This window comes from Charadrius vociferus, unplaced genomic scaffold (genome assembly GCF_000708025.1).
Source record: "Charadrius vociferus isolate BGI_N301 unplaced genomic scaffold, ASM70802v2 scaffold88, whole genome shotgun sequence".
NCBI classification, from domain to species: Eukaryota; Metazoa; Chordata; class Aves; order Charadriiformes; family Charadriidae; genus Charadrius; species Charadrius vociferus.
Genome location: NW_009649619.1, coordinates 2,494,623 through 2,516,679, shown reverse-complemented (window position 1 = coordinate 2,516,679; position 22,057 = coordinate 2,494,623). Strand labels below are relative to the sequence as shown.

Here is a 22,057-nt window from a genome sequence, read left to right as displayed (position 1 = left end):
TTTGCAATTTGATCTTCAAGGAATATTGAGCGCCTTATCGGTGCTACATTGAAAAATCACTTTTTCCCTGTGTGCTCCCTGTGAACTCCCGTCTCACCCAAATTTTTAATCCCTTTAAAAAGTCTTTCCTGTGTTTATGAAGACTGATGGTGAATTCCTGGATCCTCATGGAATACTTACTTGCAAGTATAGTCCCTTTAAAGTCAGTACAGTGAGTATGTAAGTTTATGAACTGGTCCATAGGGACTGAGGCTATGGAACTGAGTGTCCTTTATAGATATAAAGGTTACAGGTTGTAATGCACAAATATTATATGTCTCTATATGGCTTGTCAATATTACATGTCTGTATATTAAAAATGAGTTTGCCTAAAGAATGCCATCAGCAAAAAAAAATTGTTCAATTTTAGGAAATAATATCAGCAGAAGAACTCTTTCTGGGCCCTATGGTAACTCAGACAACATGTGCAAATATGAATATTAATTATTTCCACATAGAAATTACAGACAAGTGTAAAGTGTTGAAGTCTTAATAGTGTCCTTAATTTGTATGTGCAATTCACAAAATTAAGGAGATGGAAGGCATTTGGTGGTGCTTTCCTTTCATTTATATAAGTTGATAATCAGATATTCCCTTCAGAAAAGGGTTAAAACCTCACCCCAAGTCAGACAAAGGTGTATTAATCTTAATTTTTTCACTACTGATTGGATCTATCGGACTTGCAGTTGGCATTACTTAAGGTTAAGTTTGATACCTGGAAAGTTGCAAGATGGAAAGACTGGCTTGCAGATAGGATGGGGGCTGGATTGGTGGGGAGGTTACAGCTTCGTATGTGAGAGCATTTCATCCATTTGCAACAAGCAGAGGCACTCTTCAGGACTTGTGATGAAAAGCAGAGAGAAAATAGTGAACTTCTGTGTAGACCATGGTACAGCTTCGATAAATGGAGAAACGTGTTCCAAACTGCCTGATGGTTCCTAAGTGCCAAGGCTTCTTGTCCCCAAGCGTGGTCACTGCTCTCCCTGCCCAGATTATCTCTGAAGTTCATGTTGTAAGAACTTGGATCTTAATTTACACACATTTTTGTCAGGCAGAATTGCGAGATGAAAGACGGTGTTGACAAGACATCAGGGACTAATCTAATATCTCTTCTTTATGAATCTTTCAGGGCAATCAGGACAGCTGTGATGAAACTTTCTGCTGCTGTTTGATCTGCCAGTTTTTGAAAACTGCAATACCCAGTGCTAAAAAGTGGTGTCCCTCACAAGAAGTAAATCTCACGAGATTAGTTCGAGGGAGAGCAGTAATCTAAAAATAAGAGTCCTGCATAAGATTCTGTGTCAAATGCCTCATATGCAGAAAACAAAGAGAGTATTTTATCTAATTAAGTAGGGGGTTAGGGGAAATACAGAGGCAGTATCACATAGAGGTAGTGGGATTTTGGCTGATTAGTTATATGCAAAGTAAAAACCACCACAGTCTCATCACTCCTGAAGGAATGCCCATTAAAAAGAAAAGATGAAAATTGTATTATTTCCCACTACTCTAATCAAAACTAAAATTGTAGGGTCTGCTGCATAATCAGAGCTGTCATGACTGTCTAGTTAATGATTAGATGACTGCAGGTTATATAATTTTCAATATACCATAATCCCAAAGACTAAGATGACTGCTTGCCCTCTGTTCTTACATACAATAAAATTGGAAGCATCTACCAATTTGTCTCTCCGCGCTGCCCCCCGCCCCTGCCATTTTATCTGCTGGCCTATTTGTGCACCCAGCCACTTCTCCCCAGGAACATGCGCTCAAAAAGCTGGTGCTGGAGTCCCCGGAGCTCGTGTAACACGTCCTGGCAATCTCAAGTCGTTCATTGCTTTAGACAAAAAAAAAAAAAAAAAAAAAAAAAAAAAGGGCAAAAAGTCCTGACATACACAGGGTTTTCATCCTTTGTGATCAGAGTAGGTAAACAATTCAGATTAGGGCTATTATTACCCAGTAAATGAAAAGTAAATTTTAAGTGATAGATAGTGATAGTTTTAAAAACTAATTCTAGTCGTATCCCACTAATGAACAAAGATTGGTTTAGATAGTTTGGGGGAAAATTTTCAGGATGGCAGTAAGGAGTGAGAGGTGGTATCCCAGCTGCTAAATCTGACTGTGGCTGTGGCACAAGAGGCAGTGCAGCCAACGAACATGGATGACGGGCAAGCCAAGAATAATTTGCCTTTTCTTTGCTCTTACTTTCTAAGTATGGAAATCACCGATCTGATGCCTCAAGCAAACAATATGTTACAATACTCACTAGTATGCTTCAGTTGTTTAAGCATCCAGGTAAAATGGACTACAGCTGATTTGTTTGACCAGAACAATATGAAGCAGCTGGAAAATATTTTTGAGAAATCATGTCCATTTTTTAATGCAGATCTGGGACCTGCATGTATTTTTTTTTTCTATACTATGCCATCTTTACTAAATCTGGTTCAGTAAAAGAACACTTTTTCCATTCCCTTTGAAACAATGTTTATATTTCATGTGGGTTTCAATTCGCCATCCAGAAAAGATTTCATCATCCTTTCAGAACAAGCTTCTATGGTGTGGGGTCCTGGGCAACAGTATAGAGAAGACAAATAGCACTGTCTGCACTATGCAATGTGGAGGAAAGGAAATTTCTGTTCTAGCCACATCAGAGCTGCCATATAATCATTATGTTACTAGTGGAAGGTCTGAAATGAGCCTTTTCTTATTTTTTACTTTTGTATAACAACAGGATACTAGAGTAGCCAAACCAGGGCAAATAGTTGGCTTTTCTACATAGATAGTTTACCTGGTTAATAGTAGCAAATTCAGTTCTCTAAAAGAATTTGAAAATCTTCATCTTTTAATTTGTATGCAAACTACTGCCAGTGTACTTAAAGCTGCGTACATTGTTTTCACAAATCACTGTGAATCTACTTCAGCCAAATTTATACCATTTTGTGTGTATTCCTTTTTACCCTGCTACTATCAAGTGCCACTTTTGGTAAATGAACCCCCTCCTGGGTCATTTCCACAATCTGGAGCAGAACTGTGTTATCTTTCTGCCTCATTGACTTACTATCTCATTTTCAGTCTTGGAGAAAAGCTATCTTTTTTCCCCACCTTGCTTATACTACTTTTATGTTCTATGAGAGCAAGTTTAGTCCCAGTCCATGCCATTTAGTTATAAAAAAAACAGGCACTAATTTAATGATCCATAACAATTCATAAAAACTTTGTCAGAAATCAAAGTAATAGCATGTAGAAAAGATTTCTGAAATGAAAGAGGCAAGTAAATCAGGAGTGCCTTAAAGCACAAAGAAGTCAGTCATCTGAACATTAATCCAAACATAATAAAGCCAACACCACAATAAAGTATTCTATTTAATGGATTATTATTGTTGTTAGTTTTATTTAAGTTCCAAGAATATGCTACATTATTCCATATCCTTTGCCATGTGAATGTGTTCCTATTTTTTTATACTAAACAGAATCTTAATCAAGCCTCTGGAAAATGAATGAAGTTGCATAAAGGCCAATGAATATTAGCTCCACAAGGAAGGAATTGAAAGCCAAATAAACTAGAGAGTTTTAATGAGTGGGAATCAATATCTCATCCCCCTCCTGCTGTTCCTTGCTGCTGAACATTTTTAAGTGCAAACAGTTTCCTCGGCTATGAACTGATTAGAATTTGTTAAGATAGGGAAGAAGAAAATGCTTTATGGAGTATCTTCTAAAAGGTGTGGGACCTGGAGAGTTTGGTGAGAGCCATGTGCTATGATGTTCATTACTTCTGTGCAGAATTAAGTCTCCATATGGAGACTTATGATCCTCAAAGCAGGCATGAATATTTCTTCTTCTTCATGATTGAAATAAAATGCTACAGAGAAAACAAAAGGAACTAAAAATGTAAACCATGGAGTGCTGCTCAGCAGAGGTAATTGTCTCCAGCGATGGATGTGAAGCACATGCATTTTGCAGCTGAAGAGTAAACCCCCCAAAAGAAACGATTGCATAATCTTTTTCTCTGTTCTTATAAGTGTGCTTTCAATTTTCATATTGCTGATATAAATCTCTTGGGTCAAATTTCATGTCTTGTCATGTTTTCACAGTAGTCTTTTATGTAGACCCAAGCAGTTTAGTTCTGCCTACTTCAAACAGTTATATTGGACTCAACATAAATTGCTTCCTTAAGGAAGAGCAAAACACATCAGGGTACACAGGGTTTTTCTCTGTATAATTAGGTGTAGCAGCTTCCTTCCTACATGTTAGAGCAGTAAGGAGCAACTAGAAAATTGCCAGAATCAGGCCCATCTTTAGCAAGGATTCAGTATCCACATCCTGTTTCATCCCACAGTGCGGTTGTCCCTTATAAACAGAACATCTGGCACATGTGTTAAAAATGCCTCTTGAAAAGGCTTGGACTATCATATTCTCCTGTCTGGTTGAGTCTCTTCCTTGTAAAATTGAGCCAATATGAAACACGTAGGGATCTCTATAATGTATAAAATGTCAAATGCCTACAGCGTATGCCTTCACAAAACCTGTAATATTCTCCTTCCCCCCATCCATACTCTGTGTTGCAATCTAAGATGCTTTCCTCTGCAAGTGAGAGGAGCAAAGGAAAGTATGGAAGAGTTACTGAGTACCTCAACTTTATGCCTTCCATGAAGGATCTGTCCTTAGCAGGACTGGGCTCATGAGGTTTAGGTGGGTGAGAAATAACAGCTTATGCCTTTTCTCCTTTTATGCATAACCCATAAAGATGTGTTCTTAACGACAACACATTTATTGGTTATTTGTGAACTTGTGAGGTTTCTTCATTCAAGAACCCCTTAATATGTTTAGTAGTACGAGTTGTGATTGGGGTAATCTCAAACTAGTAAGTCTTACCAGAGTTGTGAGTTGAAGCCTCAGGATTTGCACCAACACCTTGTTCACCTGGTTTCAGACAGGTCCTTCAGCCTGGGCAGACAACAGTTAGACCAGCAGCTCTGTTCTCTTTATTTAACTGCAAAGGTCTGATGTGCCATATGGGTTTGAGATGGATGATGTTTTTATTGTGTCAAAAATATTTTCATAATGCCATTGATGCTTCTGCAATCTGTCAAATACAGTTTTGAGAGGGTCCCCTAATTATCGCAGAAACATATGTGCTAATTCTGCAGATATGTTGCAAAGACATTCTTCTGGGGTTGTTTCCCTTAGGCGTTTGGCCGTGGACTGAAAGTGAGCCATTTGACAGGTTTGATGCAGGTCTGATTGAGAGGGATTTTGTTCTCCACATGACCAGTTTCATTAGCAGACACATTAAAAACAGTCTGGAGTTACTGGCCCTAGAGAAAAAAGTCAAAATTAATTACCTAATGTATTTGTTTAGGTAATGAGGAATGTCCTTCCCACTTTCAATGTGGCTTTTTTCATCCAGTTAATGGGAGGAGAGCTTGGCTTTATGTGTATGTTTGTGTTGGAGGAGCCCATCGATCTGTTGAAGTGGTCATAATAGCTGTGTTGTGCTATGAGAACTTCTTTCCATCCTTGTCCTTTGCATTTGGTTAGTCCTGCGCTTTATTTACTCCATGCTCACTGAGATATAGAAAAGAGCAAGGGCAATCAGATATCTTTCTTTGTGCTGCTTATAAATAACAAGATAAAATACCTGATTTCTGTATATATATAATTTTGTGTGTGTGTGTATACACATACCTATACAGATACGTGTGTGTGTGTGTATATATGCAGGTATATAGTATGCAATTCATTTCTTGGATCGTTCAAATTAAGGGGAGGAGATCCTCTTCAGTCATCTTTCATTGTTTAGAAATGTCTATTTATTCTAATTACTTTGATGCAATGGAAGGTATGGTTCAAAAAAGTTTGCTGCAGTAAGTTTATAAGACAGTGCCACCTGGTAAAGAGCCTTTCTTCTGAAATGACATTTAAAGACAGGTCATCTTCAAAAGCCTGGGGAAACCAGAGGCACCTGTGTATTTATCCAGCTTTTAAACTACTGCTGCCAGAATATGGAGCAAAGATGGTTGTTCTTAGAGAGATGCCTAAAAATTAGTGTCACATTTTTTATCTTCTCACTGTCTAAGGGAGCTCAGCAGAAATCACAGCTTAACCTCAGTAGTTCAACCCCATTTTCTCTCCTCTTCTCATGGTCTGCCCATTGCAATAATCTTTGTTTGAGCACAGACTTCGACAGTGTTGATCTGCTGTCATGCTGATCAAGCTGTCAAGCTGCTTCTTTCAGTGTAGGAAACGGAGCTCTCAACCTGCAGCTCCCCACTTGGAAGTGTCTGCTTGGTGCCTAGGAAAGGATGTCCTTATGCGCCCGGGCAAATTGCAGGTGAATGCAGCTACAACAAAGGACATGGCTATCTAGAAATGTTTAAACCATAATTTCTGTTACAAAGTTAGAAGTCCCTGATTATTCCCTTTAATTTTACAAAGTCTAATTCAAGTTAATCTCCTTAAGAACTCTTTATCAATACTTCCTTTTAAGCCTCCCAGGCTCAGCCATGGTGCTAATTGTCATTTAGAGCTGATAGAGCCATTTAATAATATGCTTTTTGTTTTTTCTAGATTCAAATCAGAATGAATTAATTAAATGCTGTCTGCTATAGAAAGCTTTGTTTAATTCAGCAATTCCCAGTAGTCCTGGGCCAAGCTCTGCTCTCTGTTGCCTTCAGTGCTGACTGCTAAACTTCATTAACCTTCCCCATCTTCTTATTTGCCCTTATTGATGCCTACTTGCTTTCTTACTCCTTACCCGTTGCTCCTGGCCTCATGGTTCTTCACTCTTTGTTCCCTTTCCATTCCCTGCTTCCTGGATTTCTTCTGCTTCTTTCTCCTCAACCCTGATGGAGCAGGAGAGTGCCTATTTGATGCTATCACACACCTTCAGTGTCATCCCACCTCACCAGGGAGATGTGATCATAGAATGGTTTGGGTTGGAAGGGTCTTTAAAGATCATTTAGTTCCAACTCCCCTGCCATGAGCAGGGACACCTCCCACTAGACCAGGTTACTCAAAGAAACATCCAATCATCCTTGAATCACTTCTGGGGATGGGGCATCCACAACTTCTCTGGGCAACCTGTGTCAGTGTCTCACCAACCTCACAGTAAAGAATTTCTTCCTAAGATCTAATCTAAATCTACCCTCTTGCAGTTTAAAACTATTAACCCTCATCCTGTCACTACACTGCCTGATAATGAGTTCCTCCTCGTCTTTCCTGTAGGCCCCCTTTAGCTACTGGAAGGCTGCTGTAAGGTGTCCCTGGAGCATTCTCTTCTCCAGGCTGAACAATCCCAACTCTCTCAGTCTGTCCTTATAGGAGAGGTGTTCCAGCCCTCTGATAATCTTTGTGGCCCCCCTCTGGACCCACTGGATCAGGTCCATGTCCTTCTTATGTTGGGAGCCTCACAACTGAACACAGTACTCCAGGTGGGGTCTCATGAGAGGTGATGATTGTGACCCAGCTTAATGTTTTTGAAAACACCTGAAACCAGGAATGGACATGTCTTGGATCTTTTTGTTGCTTGAATTCTTAAAAATAGCTTTTCTGTGGTTTTAGGTGTTTTTTTTTTAGTATTGTTCATTGCCTGTCAATCTTAGTCAACAAATTAATGCTTAATTATTATGTTGGTATGAACATTGTGATGATGCAGTTACATAAAACTGTGACTGAGAATAAGGAGTTAGAATGTTTAGGTTGTGAATTCAAAATTAAGGAAGGGTAGGATTGGTGCTTTTTTGTGATTCTGGTGTGTTTTGCTCTGCTGAAGCTCTGCTCTGATGCCAGTGTGTGTGCAACACAAAGAAACTCCATCACAAGACTTTTTCTCCTTGTCCAATTTAGGAAACTGCCAGGCAGAAATGTCTATGCCCAGATGCACAACGAAAAAGAGCAGGAGATGACAAGCCCTGTTAATCATAGTGAGGACACCCAGAACATCATCCAGGGTGAGGAGTTTATTGATGATGATCTGGACTCTCAAACACTAGGTAACGCAAGAGGTAACTTCATTTTTAGTTTATAAATTTTCATAAGTAATTGATTTTTAATTGATGTTCATTTTCATTTTAGCTTTTTTTCATTTTCTGCTCAGACTCAGGAGGAAGCAAATAGTACACTGCCAACAGAGGATTGGCTCAGTTATCTTCTTTTGGCTTGCTTGTTGTACAGGCTAATGTATGGATGACATGCTATATAGAGTGTGAGTACAGAGATAGTACAGTTTAATGTCAGGAGACTTACTTAGACAATTTTAGAGAAAAATTATATTTAGCAGAACAGGATATAATAGGTAACATTTGAATTAACTCAATAATCCCCTGTATTAGTGGAAAATGACGTTTAGGTCAGAAGGCTTTGTAGAGCCAATGTTTCCACGATTTCAGGTAGATTATATCTAGATCCATTGCTGTATTTGCCATCATATTCCAGTGGCATTTAAGGTTTTCATTATTAGAAACATTAAATTTATTCCTGTATAAAAAGTATCATAAGTCTTCCCTATTTTAGCTGGTATCTTTCTAGTATTCATGGGGTGGTCATAAGGAACCCAAGAGGGAAACTTTGTCTGAATATCTCTCAGTGCAAATGATTTCAGTGTCAGGTGGAAGTGTATCTCCTGGCACCCTGTGGTTATTTTTAATGTAACACAGATTGCTGATCTATAAAGTTCATTTTTTGTAAAATTTACCATTGTGTTAAGACTGCTTTCAGGTCACAGGCTGAATAGTGTAGGACAATGAAAAAAGCTCCCCAGTTCCATTTCCACACATTTTGTGAAAATAAATCAGACAACCCAAAGCCTTTGGGATTTGTAGCAGTAGATTCATGGTGTAGCAGGCAACTGTAATGTCTTCATGAACCCACAGAAGAAGATGTGTTTTAGCTGCACTGTAGGTAGCCTGGGGAAGGACAGAATTTTGGCAGAGGAGAGATTTCTTTATCTTGGGTTTCACCTTTATCATTTGTTGTCGATGTCTTTATTTTCACTTGCTGAACTGTGTGATGCTTCTAGGTTCTTGGAGGTGTTAGGAGGTGTTCTTTGAGGACAAGGGAAGAATCCAGCCTCCTGCTTTGCTTTGTGTATTTCTGTCTTTTCTTTGACAATCTTTGTGTATGAGTATCACTGTTTTTTCATTCAGATTTTGCAAGACAACCTTGATTGTACTCCTGACTCTACCAGAGTTAGTTCCAAAAAAACCCCTGGAAAAACAAGGCCTGTGTTAAAATTGTTTGATCAACTCATCTCCAAGGTCTTTAGAGGAGAAGGCTGAATGCTAACAAAGTCTTTGCAGACATAACTGTTAAAGTGGAGCATTCAAACACCTCCAGTAATGTACAAAAGTATAACTTCTTTTAATGGTAGAAAATCCCTTATGGCCTATTTATGTAAGGCAGCTTGGGATGTTAGAATAAAGAAATGCTACCCTGATTTGTAATGCATTCAGAAATAATCTCTACCTGCCCTGCACTCCTTACTCGGAGAAAAAAAAAATTCTTCTATCTGGGCAGAGCATTATTCAGGTTAAAGAGTGCAAGATCATCATGTTTTGATGTGAAACTTAAGGCAAATGCAGATTTCGAGGTGATTGGTGCTTCTGCCAGGTTGTCAACACCAGCAGCGTTTCCAGCAGAGTGTAAAGAGTTTATTTCTGTGAATCATAATCATCCATATTCGTCAGCTACTGTACGGCTTTTAGACACAAGACTTATTTAAGACATAAAACTATACTCTGCTCGCTGTACTGTTTTGTTGCTTGCAATACTTTCCACTAGCTCCGGTATCACTCAGTACCGCCAAGAAAATATTCCTGTTAATGATACTCCTCTATTTTATCTGGCTAGAGTATGAAACGTGTTATAATCCCTGCTTTATATTAAATTCTGTTTTACAACATCGTTTGCAGAAGGTTCCTATGCTATGGAGATCCCTTCTAGTTCTGGTGGGCTTTCTCCCTCCCTGTTGGGAGATGTCAGTAGCAGCCTCCGCTCCATGCACAGCAGGGAGTTACAGGCCTGGGTTTCTGATTGTTCTTTCTCTTCTCATAACTTTTGAATTTCCACAGTACAGTATTTCCAGACTCACCCATCCACTTTTTTTGTTTTCTATATATTTTATGTTGCCTACTTTATCGCAACCCCCACCTTGGGACTCCTCAACACCATTACCTTGCAGTGACTCCTTCTGGGAGAAGTGGCAACTTGAACAGCTACAGAGTTCCCCTATTGCTGATGCCGGTCAGTGTCCAGTCCCAGGTCAGTGGCATGTTGAATGGACGCCTCAGGTTCCATTCTCCTCCCTCACCTGCACCCCTCGAGACAACTACACCTTTTTAAGCCACAAAGAGAACCAACTTATGCTGTCACTGGGATAGAAACCCTAGGAATTCGCCACAAATCCACCACCATGAGCAAAAGCTTTGCGCGAAAGTATGCTGTAGGTACATGGAGCTGTTGCACCAACCTTCACCTGACCTGTTGTTTGATAAAGCCACTCTCTTTATGTGATTGACCTGTCCCTGCAATAAAAGGGGGATTTATTGTAAAGTGCCTGAAATACACTAATGCCAGTCTTTTGTTTCTATATTTTCGTAGGCAATCACTCAGGCGTGGTTTTGAGCATCAACTCCAGAGAGATGCACAGTTACCTGGTTAGCTGATATTTACAGCTGAACGTAAAAAACGAAAGACTCTTCTCTGTATCGTTTTATTTTTCCCTGGTGATGTCACAAAATTGCAAATATGGCTGTAAATGCTGGTGGAGAGGAGGTTCCTTACCGGTCCTGTGGAAAAAAAAGTGTCCATCATCAGTTGCCGGGGAAGAAGGATAATGCGTCTTGTGTTCACTCTATGGCCTGGGAACTCGTTAGGATTGAAACTCAAACTACGGTAGCAAATTTGTAGCCCTAGGCACCTTCAATGCCACCTTCTTTCTTTTCTGTATATGCTCTAGTTCTTTATGTTTATTTTTAGAAGGATTGACTGCAACTTTTTAACTATATTTTTAATTGAGGTATTCAGCAGAAGGCTGGAACTCTTCAGCCTGAAAAGGTGATTTTTACACACACTACTAGACCAGAACAGATGGTTGTTTGATCACAATGATATTTTTTCAGGAGGCCAAGTGTTTCTGTACTGGGAGAGGACTGAGCGAGGAGACAAATGCACTCCTAGTCAATACAAGTTCTTAATTTAAACATGTGTGAGACAATCTAATGAATTTAGGCTTAGGCCCTTCTGTGGATTAAAAGAAGTAAAGTGATAATTAAGATATCTCATAATATAGGGTAATGCTCTTGTAAGCATAGCAAGTCCTAACAAACCATCAGCACCAGTACCTTCCCCAATCCCACCCCGTGTGAAAGAAAAACACCAGCTTGATGCTATTTCCAGACCAGGTGCCTTCACTTGTGGACAGTCATTTCAGTTGCTCTTTCTTGTCCCCTGAGCGAGCACCTATAGGATGATGGCAGCTGCCAGATGAGTTATCCTGTAAAACCCCGTGCTGGTGGCCTGTCTCTTTTTAGATTTCCAGAGAGTGTAAATACCTCTTTTAAGTCGTTTTCTTTGTATGGTTATTTTTTTAAAACTTCCTATTAGGGCAGAGGTGCCAGGTAGGTCAGAGCTCTCCTCCGGGCAGGACTGGGTAGCGCACCCCCATCCCCTTCACACCTGCATCCTTTTGGGGATTTTCCCTGGCTGTTTGCCCTTGCAGGCAGGGGTGGGCAAACTCTTACCTGACCTTTGCTGCTTCGGTTGATTTGACAGTCTGGAGGGCCATGATGGGCTGTGATTCAGGGGTTTCTATTTCCTTTCCATCATGACAGGGTGTCACTCAGTCCCTACAACCACTGGCCCCTGTTTCTGCAGGGAGTGTGGTTGGGCTTCTGAAGGAGCTGCCTGCAGAAAGGCTTGTGAGTCAGGTCAGAGTTTCCTAATCCCAGTTTTGTGAGTTGGGTCAGGGTTTCCTAGTCCTGACCTCCGCATCCCTAGGGAAGTGGCAGTGGGGCGAATCCACACCCTGCTGGTCTTTTCCCTGGGGTTTATGGAGCCGTGTAGGAAACACAGTGGTGCGATGAGTTTAAACATCTGGCATCCTATGTGTCACAGCTGCCTGGAATTAGGATGCTTCTCTCAGAAATTTATATAATCTCTTCACTTTTTGCCTTCGATAGGGAATAAATAGCTCTTTACTCACTGAATGTCATACTGACGCTAGTGTCAAGCTTGCACACCACCTTGCTTGAGGGGAGGATACAGATAGCTAACTACATCTTTCCAAATAAACAAATGGAAAATAATGAATGCTGGTAAGACAGAAATGAACTGTCTTAAAATTATCGTATGCATTCCATGTAGCTGTGGATATCCTAGAGCGTATGGTCATCCAGTGCAACAGACTGGGATGTAATAATTCAGTGTAGTACTGTAGGCTCTCACAAACCCCACAGGATGTGTATGTAAAGCACAAGAAAATCTAGATTATGAACTTACTGTAGGGAACTAGGTGGAAAAGTTTAAGTGAAGATTCTGAAAAGCGCTTGCAAACTCCTCAGGAAAATAATTTCAAAAATTGTTCTAAAATTTCTGCCTATGTAGTTATAGAGTGCCATGCAAACTGATTCACAGAGAAGCAATGCTCTAGCTGACTGTTGTACGCCAGCCTGTGTAGAAATCCAAGGTGTTACATGTATCCGAGTTTGGGTTTCGTGAAGAGGAGTGCAGACAAAATGTGCTGTGCATTGGAAACTGACAGGATCATTGCCCCAGAGGCTTTCCGTCCTCACCAGCCCTTTATGCTTTTTCTAGTGGAAATGAGCTGGAACAGAGGATAAAATAGTATTGCAAGCAGCTTACTTGTTCCTGTGAGATAGATCTGAAGTCGTTTTTTTGTACAGGGCAGGTGAGTAGGGGATTAGTCTCATGGATAAGGGATCGGATGGAAGTTCTAGGTTGGGGTTGTTCTCCCATGGTTTGTCTGATTGGCGAAGGACATTGTTGGAACTAGGTCACGTATAATTTATGTTTTAACAGCTATTTTTATACATTGAATACAGGGTGATTTGTGTCTCTGAGAACAGGAGTCTTTTGGAACACCGTAGAATATTAACTGCTTGGTACTCTAATTAACACTTAGCACAATATAGTGCCTGTAATAATGTTTTTCGATGCTTATTAATTTGATTCATGCAGCACTCCTGTGAGGTTGGTTTGTCATGTCTTAAAAACACTGTTTTCTAAAGAGTTGTCAGTATTGCCGTAACTGTATTAATAATACCCAGCAGAAAATAAAGGAAACCTTTGATTCCCTGGCAAGAATAACTTTAAAATCAATTATTTTCAAACTGAGAAAATACAGTTACCATTTTCCCATTCATGGTGTCTTGGTTTATCTTCAAGTGAAAAGTCTCACTAGTGCTAGGTTTTGAATCTCTTGAACTATGTCCATGTCACCTTAGCATTTTATCCTTTCTATATTTCTAAAACCCTGGTACATGCCTATACAGAAACAGAGTTGTTTCTATGCACAAATGCTAGTCACACATGCACACACACACGCAGTGTTTGTACATATTCCAGTTAAATTTGTTAGTGAGGAAGGGTGATTTGATGGCTAAGAAATAGAAGGTGGCTGTCAGGTACCTGGATTCTATATGAAGAGTTTGGGCAAGCTACTTAACCTGTATGTGCCTCAGTTTCCCCACTGTAAAATTGGACTGATAGTAATTACCTACCTCACAGGGGTATTGTGAGGCTAAAGTAATTGCTGTGTAGGATCTTCAGAGTGAAAGAATTTTGTGAGCGTAAATTATTAATGCTTTCATTTTCTTTGTTTTACTTGCAGTTATCGCTGGTATTAAAGGTAGTTTATTGAAACAAGATGCAATTATGTATAAATGTAAAACATGCGTAATCTGAAAAAGATACATCACTGTTTAAAAAAAAAGATAATTTGTTTTAAAAACTGTTGTTGGAACATGTTGTTACATGGTAGCATTGCAATATTGGCTGTGATTTTGCTAAGTTACACACTAGTATCTTAAAATTACTTTTCTGCAGTGTTATTTGGTCAAAAGCCTTATAATAATGGGTACGGTGATATTTATCAACATCGATACTGAACTATACTGAAACCAACAAAACTGGCAGTGTATTGGCCTCATTTGCATCTTTTGGCCTTCTTAAACTTTTATGTATTTGCAGTTCCAAGAACACCCTGGACTTTTCAGAGTGCTCCAAGCAGTACTGATTTGAAGCATTCTAACAGAGCTATCAGGATTTCCAGCTGTTATCTTTGCTTTCCCTTTTGACATTGAATGTTTTATATGTCTTTGGAATGGTCCATTTATATAGAGTGCTCAGAAATGTTCAGAAGACATTTAGGGAAAATCCACACACAGTATAAATTAATTTCTCAAAAATAAAAGCAATATAAACCACTGTATGGTTTTATACCCTGTAGAAGAGGGTGGTGGAAACGACTGTGAAGAAATAGAAGGTGCCAGCCTGAGGCAAGATATTGTTATCTCCAATTCACATCCAATTTCTTTGAACTGTTTTAGGATATTCTCATTGAATTATATCCTTCTTGATGAGTTTTCTGCTTTCAGTGACCAGTGTAAACAGGAGTAAAGTGTTTATTCATATAAAGTAGATGTCCCTTGACAGACAGAGACAAATCAGTGCTTTGCCATTAGTAGTTCCTAGTAGAAAGCAGAATTCATCTGAAATGATTACAAAGGTTAGTTGTGTTTTAGGTCCAATGAGACATCCCTTTAGAGGGAATACTCTACCACTGCATGCTGTCTCTTTATTAGAGGTCAGCAGAATGGAACTGCAGTGGTTTCCAGACTCCTTACACAAGTACACGCACAAAGAAATGTGAGGGGTTCTTATTATTTTTAGGAAATTAAATACATGCATTTGTTTGCAGTAACTTTCTGATGATGAACCAGTGGTTCTGATATGCTTTGAATTTCTTTTGTTATTTCAAGTTGAATACAGCGTTGCTAAGTTGATAGAATCGATGACAAGTTCAGCTGTAGATTTTTCCTATGTTTCCCATAAAACAGTGTTTTGTAATTTTTTATTAATGAGGCTTTGGGGGGGAAAAGAGAGACTAAAATTTTTATTTCATTGCAGAACCCCTGACAGGTGGAGTTGTTATCATATATTGATAGATACCGCTGTATTGTTTTCTATCTTCATTTTTATTTCAGAGTTTTAGATGAAAGTAAGTACACATTTCTCTCAAAATATTGACTTTCCACCAGGAAGAAATGTATGAGCATTTATCTTTATAAATATTGATTTCTCCAGTGCAAAATTTTGTTGTGTCTTCTAAGTCCAACGAAAAAGCTGCTTCCTGGCTCGTTTTCTCTGTTTTAGTCCCAATTGCACATTGTCTCTCCAACTTTCTTTACGAGACTGGCACATAGCCCAGTCTTACTACTTTGCAAAAGTCTTTCTCAAACTTCCATTAGAATAGCATTTAATTGCCTAGAAGTAGTTACAGGATCTGCTCAGACCATTTTCCTAATGTTAAGTCTATATTTTCACGTTCCTTATTTCTTTTCAGTAGTTCAGTATTAGCCCTCTCAGTGCTATTTAAATACATGTTTATTCCTGTCGTAAATACATATATAATGTTTTTCATTTATTTGCAGGCTATAATCATCAAAGTGGCAAATTTTGAAATAACTCAGACCCCCAGTTAGCTTTTGCAATTAAAAGCCTGGCCCTGCAGTCTTTGGGAAACGTCAAGCTGTGCTTTCTTAATTTTTTAATCTTCTTTCCTAAGTCAGCACTTCTACCCAATGGATCACCTCAGCAGATTTTCTTCCAATTAATTTGGTAACCTCAAGCTGGAGGGAGTGCAGAAGGGTTTCTCAGTGTTGAGATGGACTAGAACCAGCTCAATTCCCAAATCTGAATGGGCATGTCATGTGGACAAGGTTTTTATTTTTCCTTTCTTTTCAAGTATGTTGCATAGAGCAGAGAGGATTATACTTGCCATCAGGGATGGCATCAGGACCTGTAATGATACTTCAGGATGGTGTGAAGACAAAAGAATATATTCTTCCTCCCCCCCCCCCCCCCTTTTTTTTTTCCCCATGAAATTGGTACACATAGCAGGTTAGTTTCATGATTTTTAATATGTGAGATCTCATTTCTTTAAGTCTTCGACCCTGGCCTCTTTCATCCTGTTAAATAGACTAGCAAATTACTTAAAATATGAATTATGGAGCCAGGCATGAACGAATGAGAGATTTTCATTCTTTCCATCCCTTTTTTTTCCATATGTGAGGCTTGTCAAAATTATTATTTTCAGCTAGTTTATGTGCTGGTAGCTGAGATGATCTTCTGGAAGACAGTATCTGAGACAAGAAATCCTGGAAGGCTTAGAAATATGTACTCTGAAGTGCAATGACAGAGCTAGGTGAACAGTGCTAGGCTATGAATATGCTGGATAAAACAAAATCCTTATCTAAGAGCTGTTATGGTTTGTATTAAAATACTTTTTTTAATAGCATCTCTAAAAATACATGTTCCTAATTGCATTCTCTTTGTCTCTGTCTCCTTCCAGATTGATTTTCTTTTAGGAGTGACATTTACTAGCCTTGAAAAAAAGTGGATTCTTTCCCTTACACAAGTAATTCTGTTTAAAATTATTTCCTTGCAACACTCGAAACCATTACACAAACTTGAGCTTTATTGATCGGACTTGATTTCTGAGTTTCTGTAGAATTTGCATCTTTACACTAATTTGTTGCAGTACAGTGGACATAAAGCCCTGTTGGGCAGCAATAATGCATGCAGCAGTACATGGTGCTACTTAAATACTATGCCTTTGTTGCACATATTTTTAGTGGTATAATGAGTATATTAATCACCAGGAAGGCCAGGCGTTCCTAATAACTTTCTTAGCGTGTCTTATATGTCTATATATTTTTTGCTAATTTTAGTCAGCTTTTGATAATTATATTTAGTGCTTACTGACAGCATCTGCTCTTGCAGATCAAAGGGCAAGAATTGGCTTATTCTATTTTTTTAAAAAAGTATTAATTCACAGCATTTGCTTATTAATTAAAACAGTTTGAAAAGGTAATCTTTCTGAAATGGTGAAAGAGATGCTTTTAATGAGAACAGCTCATATGGGAGAACAGCAGATTTGCATCCACACAGGTTTTGAGACGTTCTTGTTATGGATTATGAATAGGCTGGACTGTGCAGAAGGAGAAGTATACACTTCAAACATCAGTAACATGAACCTAGGCAGTTTGCAAACGACAAAACTGGTCTAAAGGAGAATATTTTCATATACCACTTATGTCCCAGATTCACAGAAGGAGATTAAAATGGTTAAGATTACAGAATAACATCACAAATTTGGGAAGACGCCCAATTCACTAGCTCCATTTGCTTGTAAATACACTCCTCTCTTTGCTCGGGATTCATCTTTTGAGATGGTGAACTCTTCAGAGAAGTGTCCTGCATTGTTTAACGCCTCCAACTTTTTGCTAAGAAATTGGTGACACTTCATAGAAAAAATAATCTGAATTTCCATTTTCTTCTGTTTCTCCTTGTTTCTTTGCCCTTCCTTTTTACGTCCTTTTGTTCTTTTTCATTATTGCTGCTGTTTGTTGCTCTGCTTTGCCTGCCTCCTCCTCTTGATCACAGTTCTCTACTGTCCCCTTTTTTCTTCCTTGCTTTATGTTCTATCCATGTTTTTATTTAGATATGCACCCTACTATGTCCTGAGCGATAAGAAGAATCACGATTTCTCCACCATCCCTGTCTTTCCTCTGAGCTCTGCCGTATTATCTGGGTTGATGTAGTTCCCCGGTGCTTTGTCTCTCCGCAGTCCTTTCTTCCTGTTTCTTTCCCACTTTTAGTTCTTTCAGTCCTCTCACTTTTAATTTTGGCTCTCCTTTTCTCTAAATCTTCCTGGAACTCTTCCCTTTAGCCTTTCCAAGACTTCTCTCAGCTGCTTGTCCCAGAGAGCCCGTACTTCTAGTCTGAGATGTGGATGGGAGTTGTACTCCCTGGAAGAATAATAAACTTATAACTAGCATTTTCCTCTCTCATCCATGTGTATATTGACCTTGCTGTCTCTCTGTAGTGGAAAATATATATTTAGTTGACAGCTATACCCACCATCTCCCAAATGCCTCCTTCTGCCTCATTTCAGGTTATAGGGGTGAGACATGGTGTTTGCATGAGTTTCCTGGAGCACAGCAAGGGCTGCCTTGCTATGCCAGCCCTTCAAACTGGCTGATGCCAGAATTGCAGCAAGGTTGGGCAGAGACACCTGACCGGACCATTGGGCACAATTTGCACTTCAATACGGGAAATATTGAGCCCTGGGCTAGTACATAGCCTTTTAGACAAATTGTTAACAACTTGAAGCTGAAGAATAGGTGAGATAAAGAGGGTCCATTGCTAACAAAGGAGCAGGACCAGGCATCATTCCTCTTGGGAGCAAATTGACCTCTCAGGTTTGTGGGACAGGTCTGTATGCAGCCTTTCCTGGAGGCAGAGGCAAATGGCTTGCTTTCAAGTTCCATAAAATACAAGTTTAAGTAAAGTCATCACCTAGGTTTGGCAGAATCTTCTTGTTGGGGGAGCTTGGAGAAGTTGATGGGGCATGATAATTGCAAAGCTCAGCAGTTTCGTTGTAGGGTAGAGCCTGTGTTAGGAGGGAGTGTATGTAAGGGAGATGCAGGAGGGAGGGGAGCACAAGACTAAACAGGACAAGGAAAGCAGGGGTAAAATCAGTGTTACCAGTGTTTATTATTTTGCCATGAGTTGATGATTTTGTGTCGCTTAAGCCTTGGACCTTACTTTAATTCGTAATGGCCACTATTTTCAGTTGTGTTGGTTGCATAAAGAGACATTAAACCATGAGTTTAAATTGATGCAGCACCAGGAACATGCAAAATTATCACCATTTCTACCTATAATTTAAGAGGGATGTGACTGACAGCAACATCCCACTTGAGGTACATGGAAAAGAGACTGCTTCCCAGGAGCCAGGATGCATGTATGTGTGCTCCAGAGGTAGCTCCAATGGAGGTTTACTTCTGAGATGATTTAAGGGCATTTGCTAATAGTGTTCCTCCTTAGCACAGCACTGAGCTAGGAGGCAATGGAGAAGAATTATTTTATAGGGTCTGTGTCTTGGATTTATACTGCTTAAATGTAATTTGCTAGAATCCCTCTATGAGCTGTAATTTTATAATGTTTAGAGAGGATGAATGGAGTCGGTATAGTATTCCTTAGGGTAAATGCCAGCCACTGGAGTTTTCTGAACATGTGACTCGAAATTTTAATTTTAGGAGCACAGAGTTCCTCCATTTCATATACACACCAGACATTTGAGTATAGCTCCTTTTTCATTTGTCACTGCCAAGCTATGATTTATTTCCTCATGGGTGTATGTCATGGGCTGCGCTTGCTGCAGTGCAGAAGGCTCTGGAGGAAAAACGTAATCAAATGGAGAAGTATACTTGAATTCTCTCCTCTTGATCCCAGTCTCTTCTGAGTTGCTTTTCTCTGATTGTGGTTCTGCCAGTAAACTGGGTTGATGTCAAAAGGGGATTAACTCATTTTTATCCTCTTGTGTGACTGAGAAAAAACACAAGAAAAAAATGTACAGGGGAATAGCAGATTGGGAGAGGTGGGGAACTTGTTCAGCTGGCAGGGTGCTTTGGGAAGCTTCTACTTTTGTGCTTTATTTACTGCTTATTTTTACAAATATATACAGCTCCTGTGATTTACCTTTCCATTAACGATCGATATGTTTCTTTGCAAAAGGGGAGGTGGTTCTAAAGAATATCACACCAGTGCATTGCAAGTGTGGTTTTAGGAGATATCGACTATCACCCTTCCTCACCTACATGAAATTGTCATAGTATCATTGCTCGGTATTTATGAAGCCACACTAGGAATATCAATTCACCCTGGATTAAGTATTGGAGGAAGATTTGCAGAGATAATGAGAGTTGGAATGGGATAATTTTCCATTTTAAGAGTGAAGGATGAATACTGGCATATTTACAGTGCATCTGTGGCTGTTTCAGGTGGGTCCAAATCTCTCATTTCAAAGCCAGACAGATAAATCATATAGGTTTTGCTGGCATTACCCATGTGAACAAAAGGAGAAAAATATTGGCCATCAAACCAAGTTCAAATCATATTTTTTGGCTAATTAGACCTGCAGCTCTTGGTAAAGATATGAAAGCTAATAAAATAAAAACTGTTCTTGACATACTTGTGAAGATTCACAAAGTGTTTCTTGCTACCCTGTTGTTCATGTTGAGCATTATTTACTTGGCATTGCAATGCCAAATTCTAACCTAATTTGTGATTGTGCAGTTCCATGGACTTTGTCATTCGGCTTTGTGTTATGGCAGAAAGGTCCCCACCCATGGTGAATTTGAAATGTAGCTGCAGGCTAAAATCAGTCGTCACATCGCTTCATCTGTACTCACACAGGTGATGGGCTGATTTTCACCTGTAATTCTTATTCCCGTGGTTAGCAAGAGAGTACTTCGGATAGATGTAAGCTAATTGCAATGAAGGTAGAACTTAGTTTTTGAACTACTTTCAACTGCTTTTCCAGAATATGATCAGCAAATGCTTAACACTGTGTTTTTAACCAGATTTCTGACAGAGGAGCCCTTCCAACCTGTGTAAAGGTTCTTAGTGGGCATCAGTATACTGTAGTCCATACCTTTAACGTATGTGACTACGCAGTCCTCTCCTTTTGCCTTTGCACATTCTTGTATTTGTGAAAACAGTACATGCCTTTTCCTAATTTTGTTTCAGGAGACCTTGACTTTGAGCAGGTTTCTTTGTATACATTATCAGGGCTCAAGGGAAGAATGAAATTAATCCATAACTGGTGCATTGTCATAAATGGGGAAAAGTGTTATTTGTATATTTTTGTAAATATGTAACATTTAATGGCAGTTTTGTAGTGACGTGCTGTTTTTGAGGAAAAAAAACATCAAATATATGTTTGAATATGCTTAATGTAACACTTAACTGTGATTCAATTGCACAATTAATAGCTTAATCAAAAGTCTTGTGCAATATGTAGTGCACACACATAACCAAGTATCTGTTAGTGATCCACAACCAAGTTTTTGGCAACTTTTAATGACGGCGATGAACTGTGCAGTACAGTTTATCACAGTCTCTTTCAGCTTCCAAACATGTAGCAGGCAAACTACTGTATACGTACCTGTGTACTCCACTGCATCCAAAGGTATGCATTTGTCCTGAGAACCTGCACTACAGGTTTTTCTTTAATAAAATTTGGTTCTAAACTATTTGTTGCGTTGTTTTTCTTGTGAAGTATTTAATGGGATTTGCAGAGGGAAAATGGTTTAACCAGTCCCCAGAGTTTGTGTGTATGTGTTTTGATTTGTCAGTAAGTAGCGGCAAATTACTCAAATTCAGTGGCACTGAACTCAAAGGCTGCAGCAAACCTTCATCTTCCTCCACTTTAGCCGCTCCACTTCATCCTCCTATACTGCAGCTCAACTCCACGCCTAGGGAAAAAGGGAAAAGTCCTTTTTCCCTTCTAAGAGTGGAGTTGAGCTGCAGTATAATTGGCGTGAGGGTGACACTCTGTGGTGAGACTGAAGCCATGCAACTGCACTTGAAGAAAAATAAAAGTTCTTCTAGAACTCCACTGAATCAAAGGCTGATTGTTTCTGTCTAGCTAAAAAATTAAACAGATCAACGTTAAAACGTGCTGAATTCCCTGTAATAGAGTGCCATAAACATAACAAAGCTCTGCGTGTTCTTCTGCCCTGCGCGTGTCTTTATTCCAAGCTCTTCGATACTCATTGGCTTGTTCACATGCTACTTGCTCCTCATTTATTCCTTTTTTTTTTTCTTTATTTACTGCATTGTCTTTCCTTTATCCCACTCTCTTCCTGAAGAGTTGCCTGTGCTGCGCAGAAGCTGCATCCTCCTTGCAAAACTGAGGGGTCTGCAAATCAAAACC

At 39.3% G+C, this 22,057-nt stretch overlaps 1 protein-coding gene across 1 annotated transcript in view; it reads left to right on the top strand.

Moving 5' to 3' along the window:
- Positions 1 to 10,656, top strand: part of SORCS2 (sortilin-related VPS10 domain containing receptor 2) — a 375,581-nt gene extending 364,925 nt beyond the window's left edge. Inside the window, exons 26-28 of the mRNA XM_009890550.1 lie at positions 7,882 to 8,039; positions 10,214 to 10,293; positions 10,633 to 10,656. Of these exons, the coding sequence (XP_009888852.1) occupies positions 7,882 to 8,039; positions 10,214 to 10,293; positions 10,633 to 10,656 (262 nt within the window). The remainder of the gene's footprint in view (positions 1 to 7,881; positions 8,040 to 10,213; positions 10,294 to 10,632) is intronic.
- Positions 10,657 to 22,057: the final 11,401 nt, after the last annotated feature.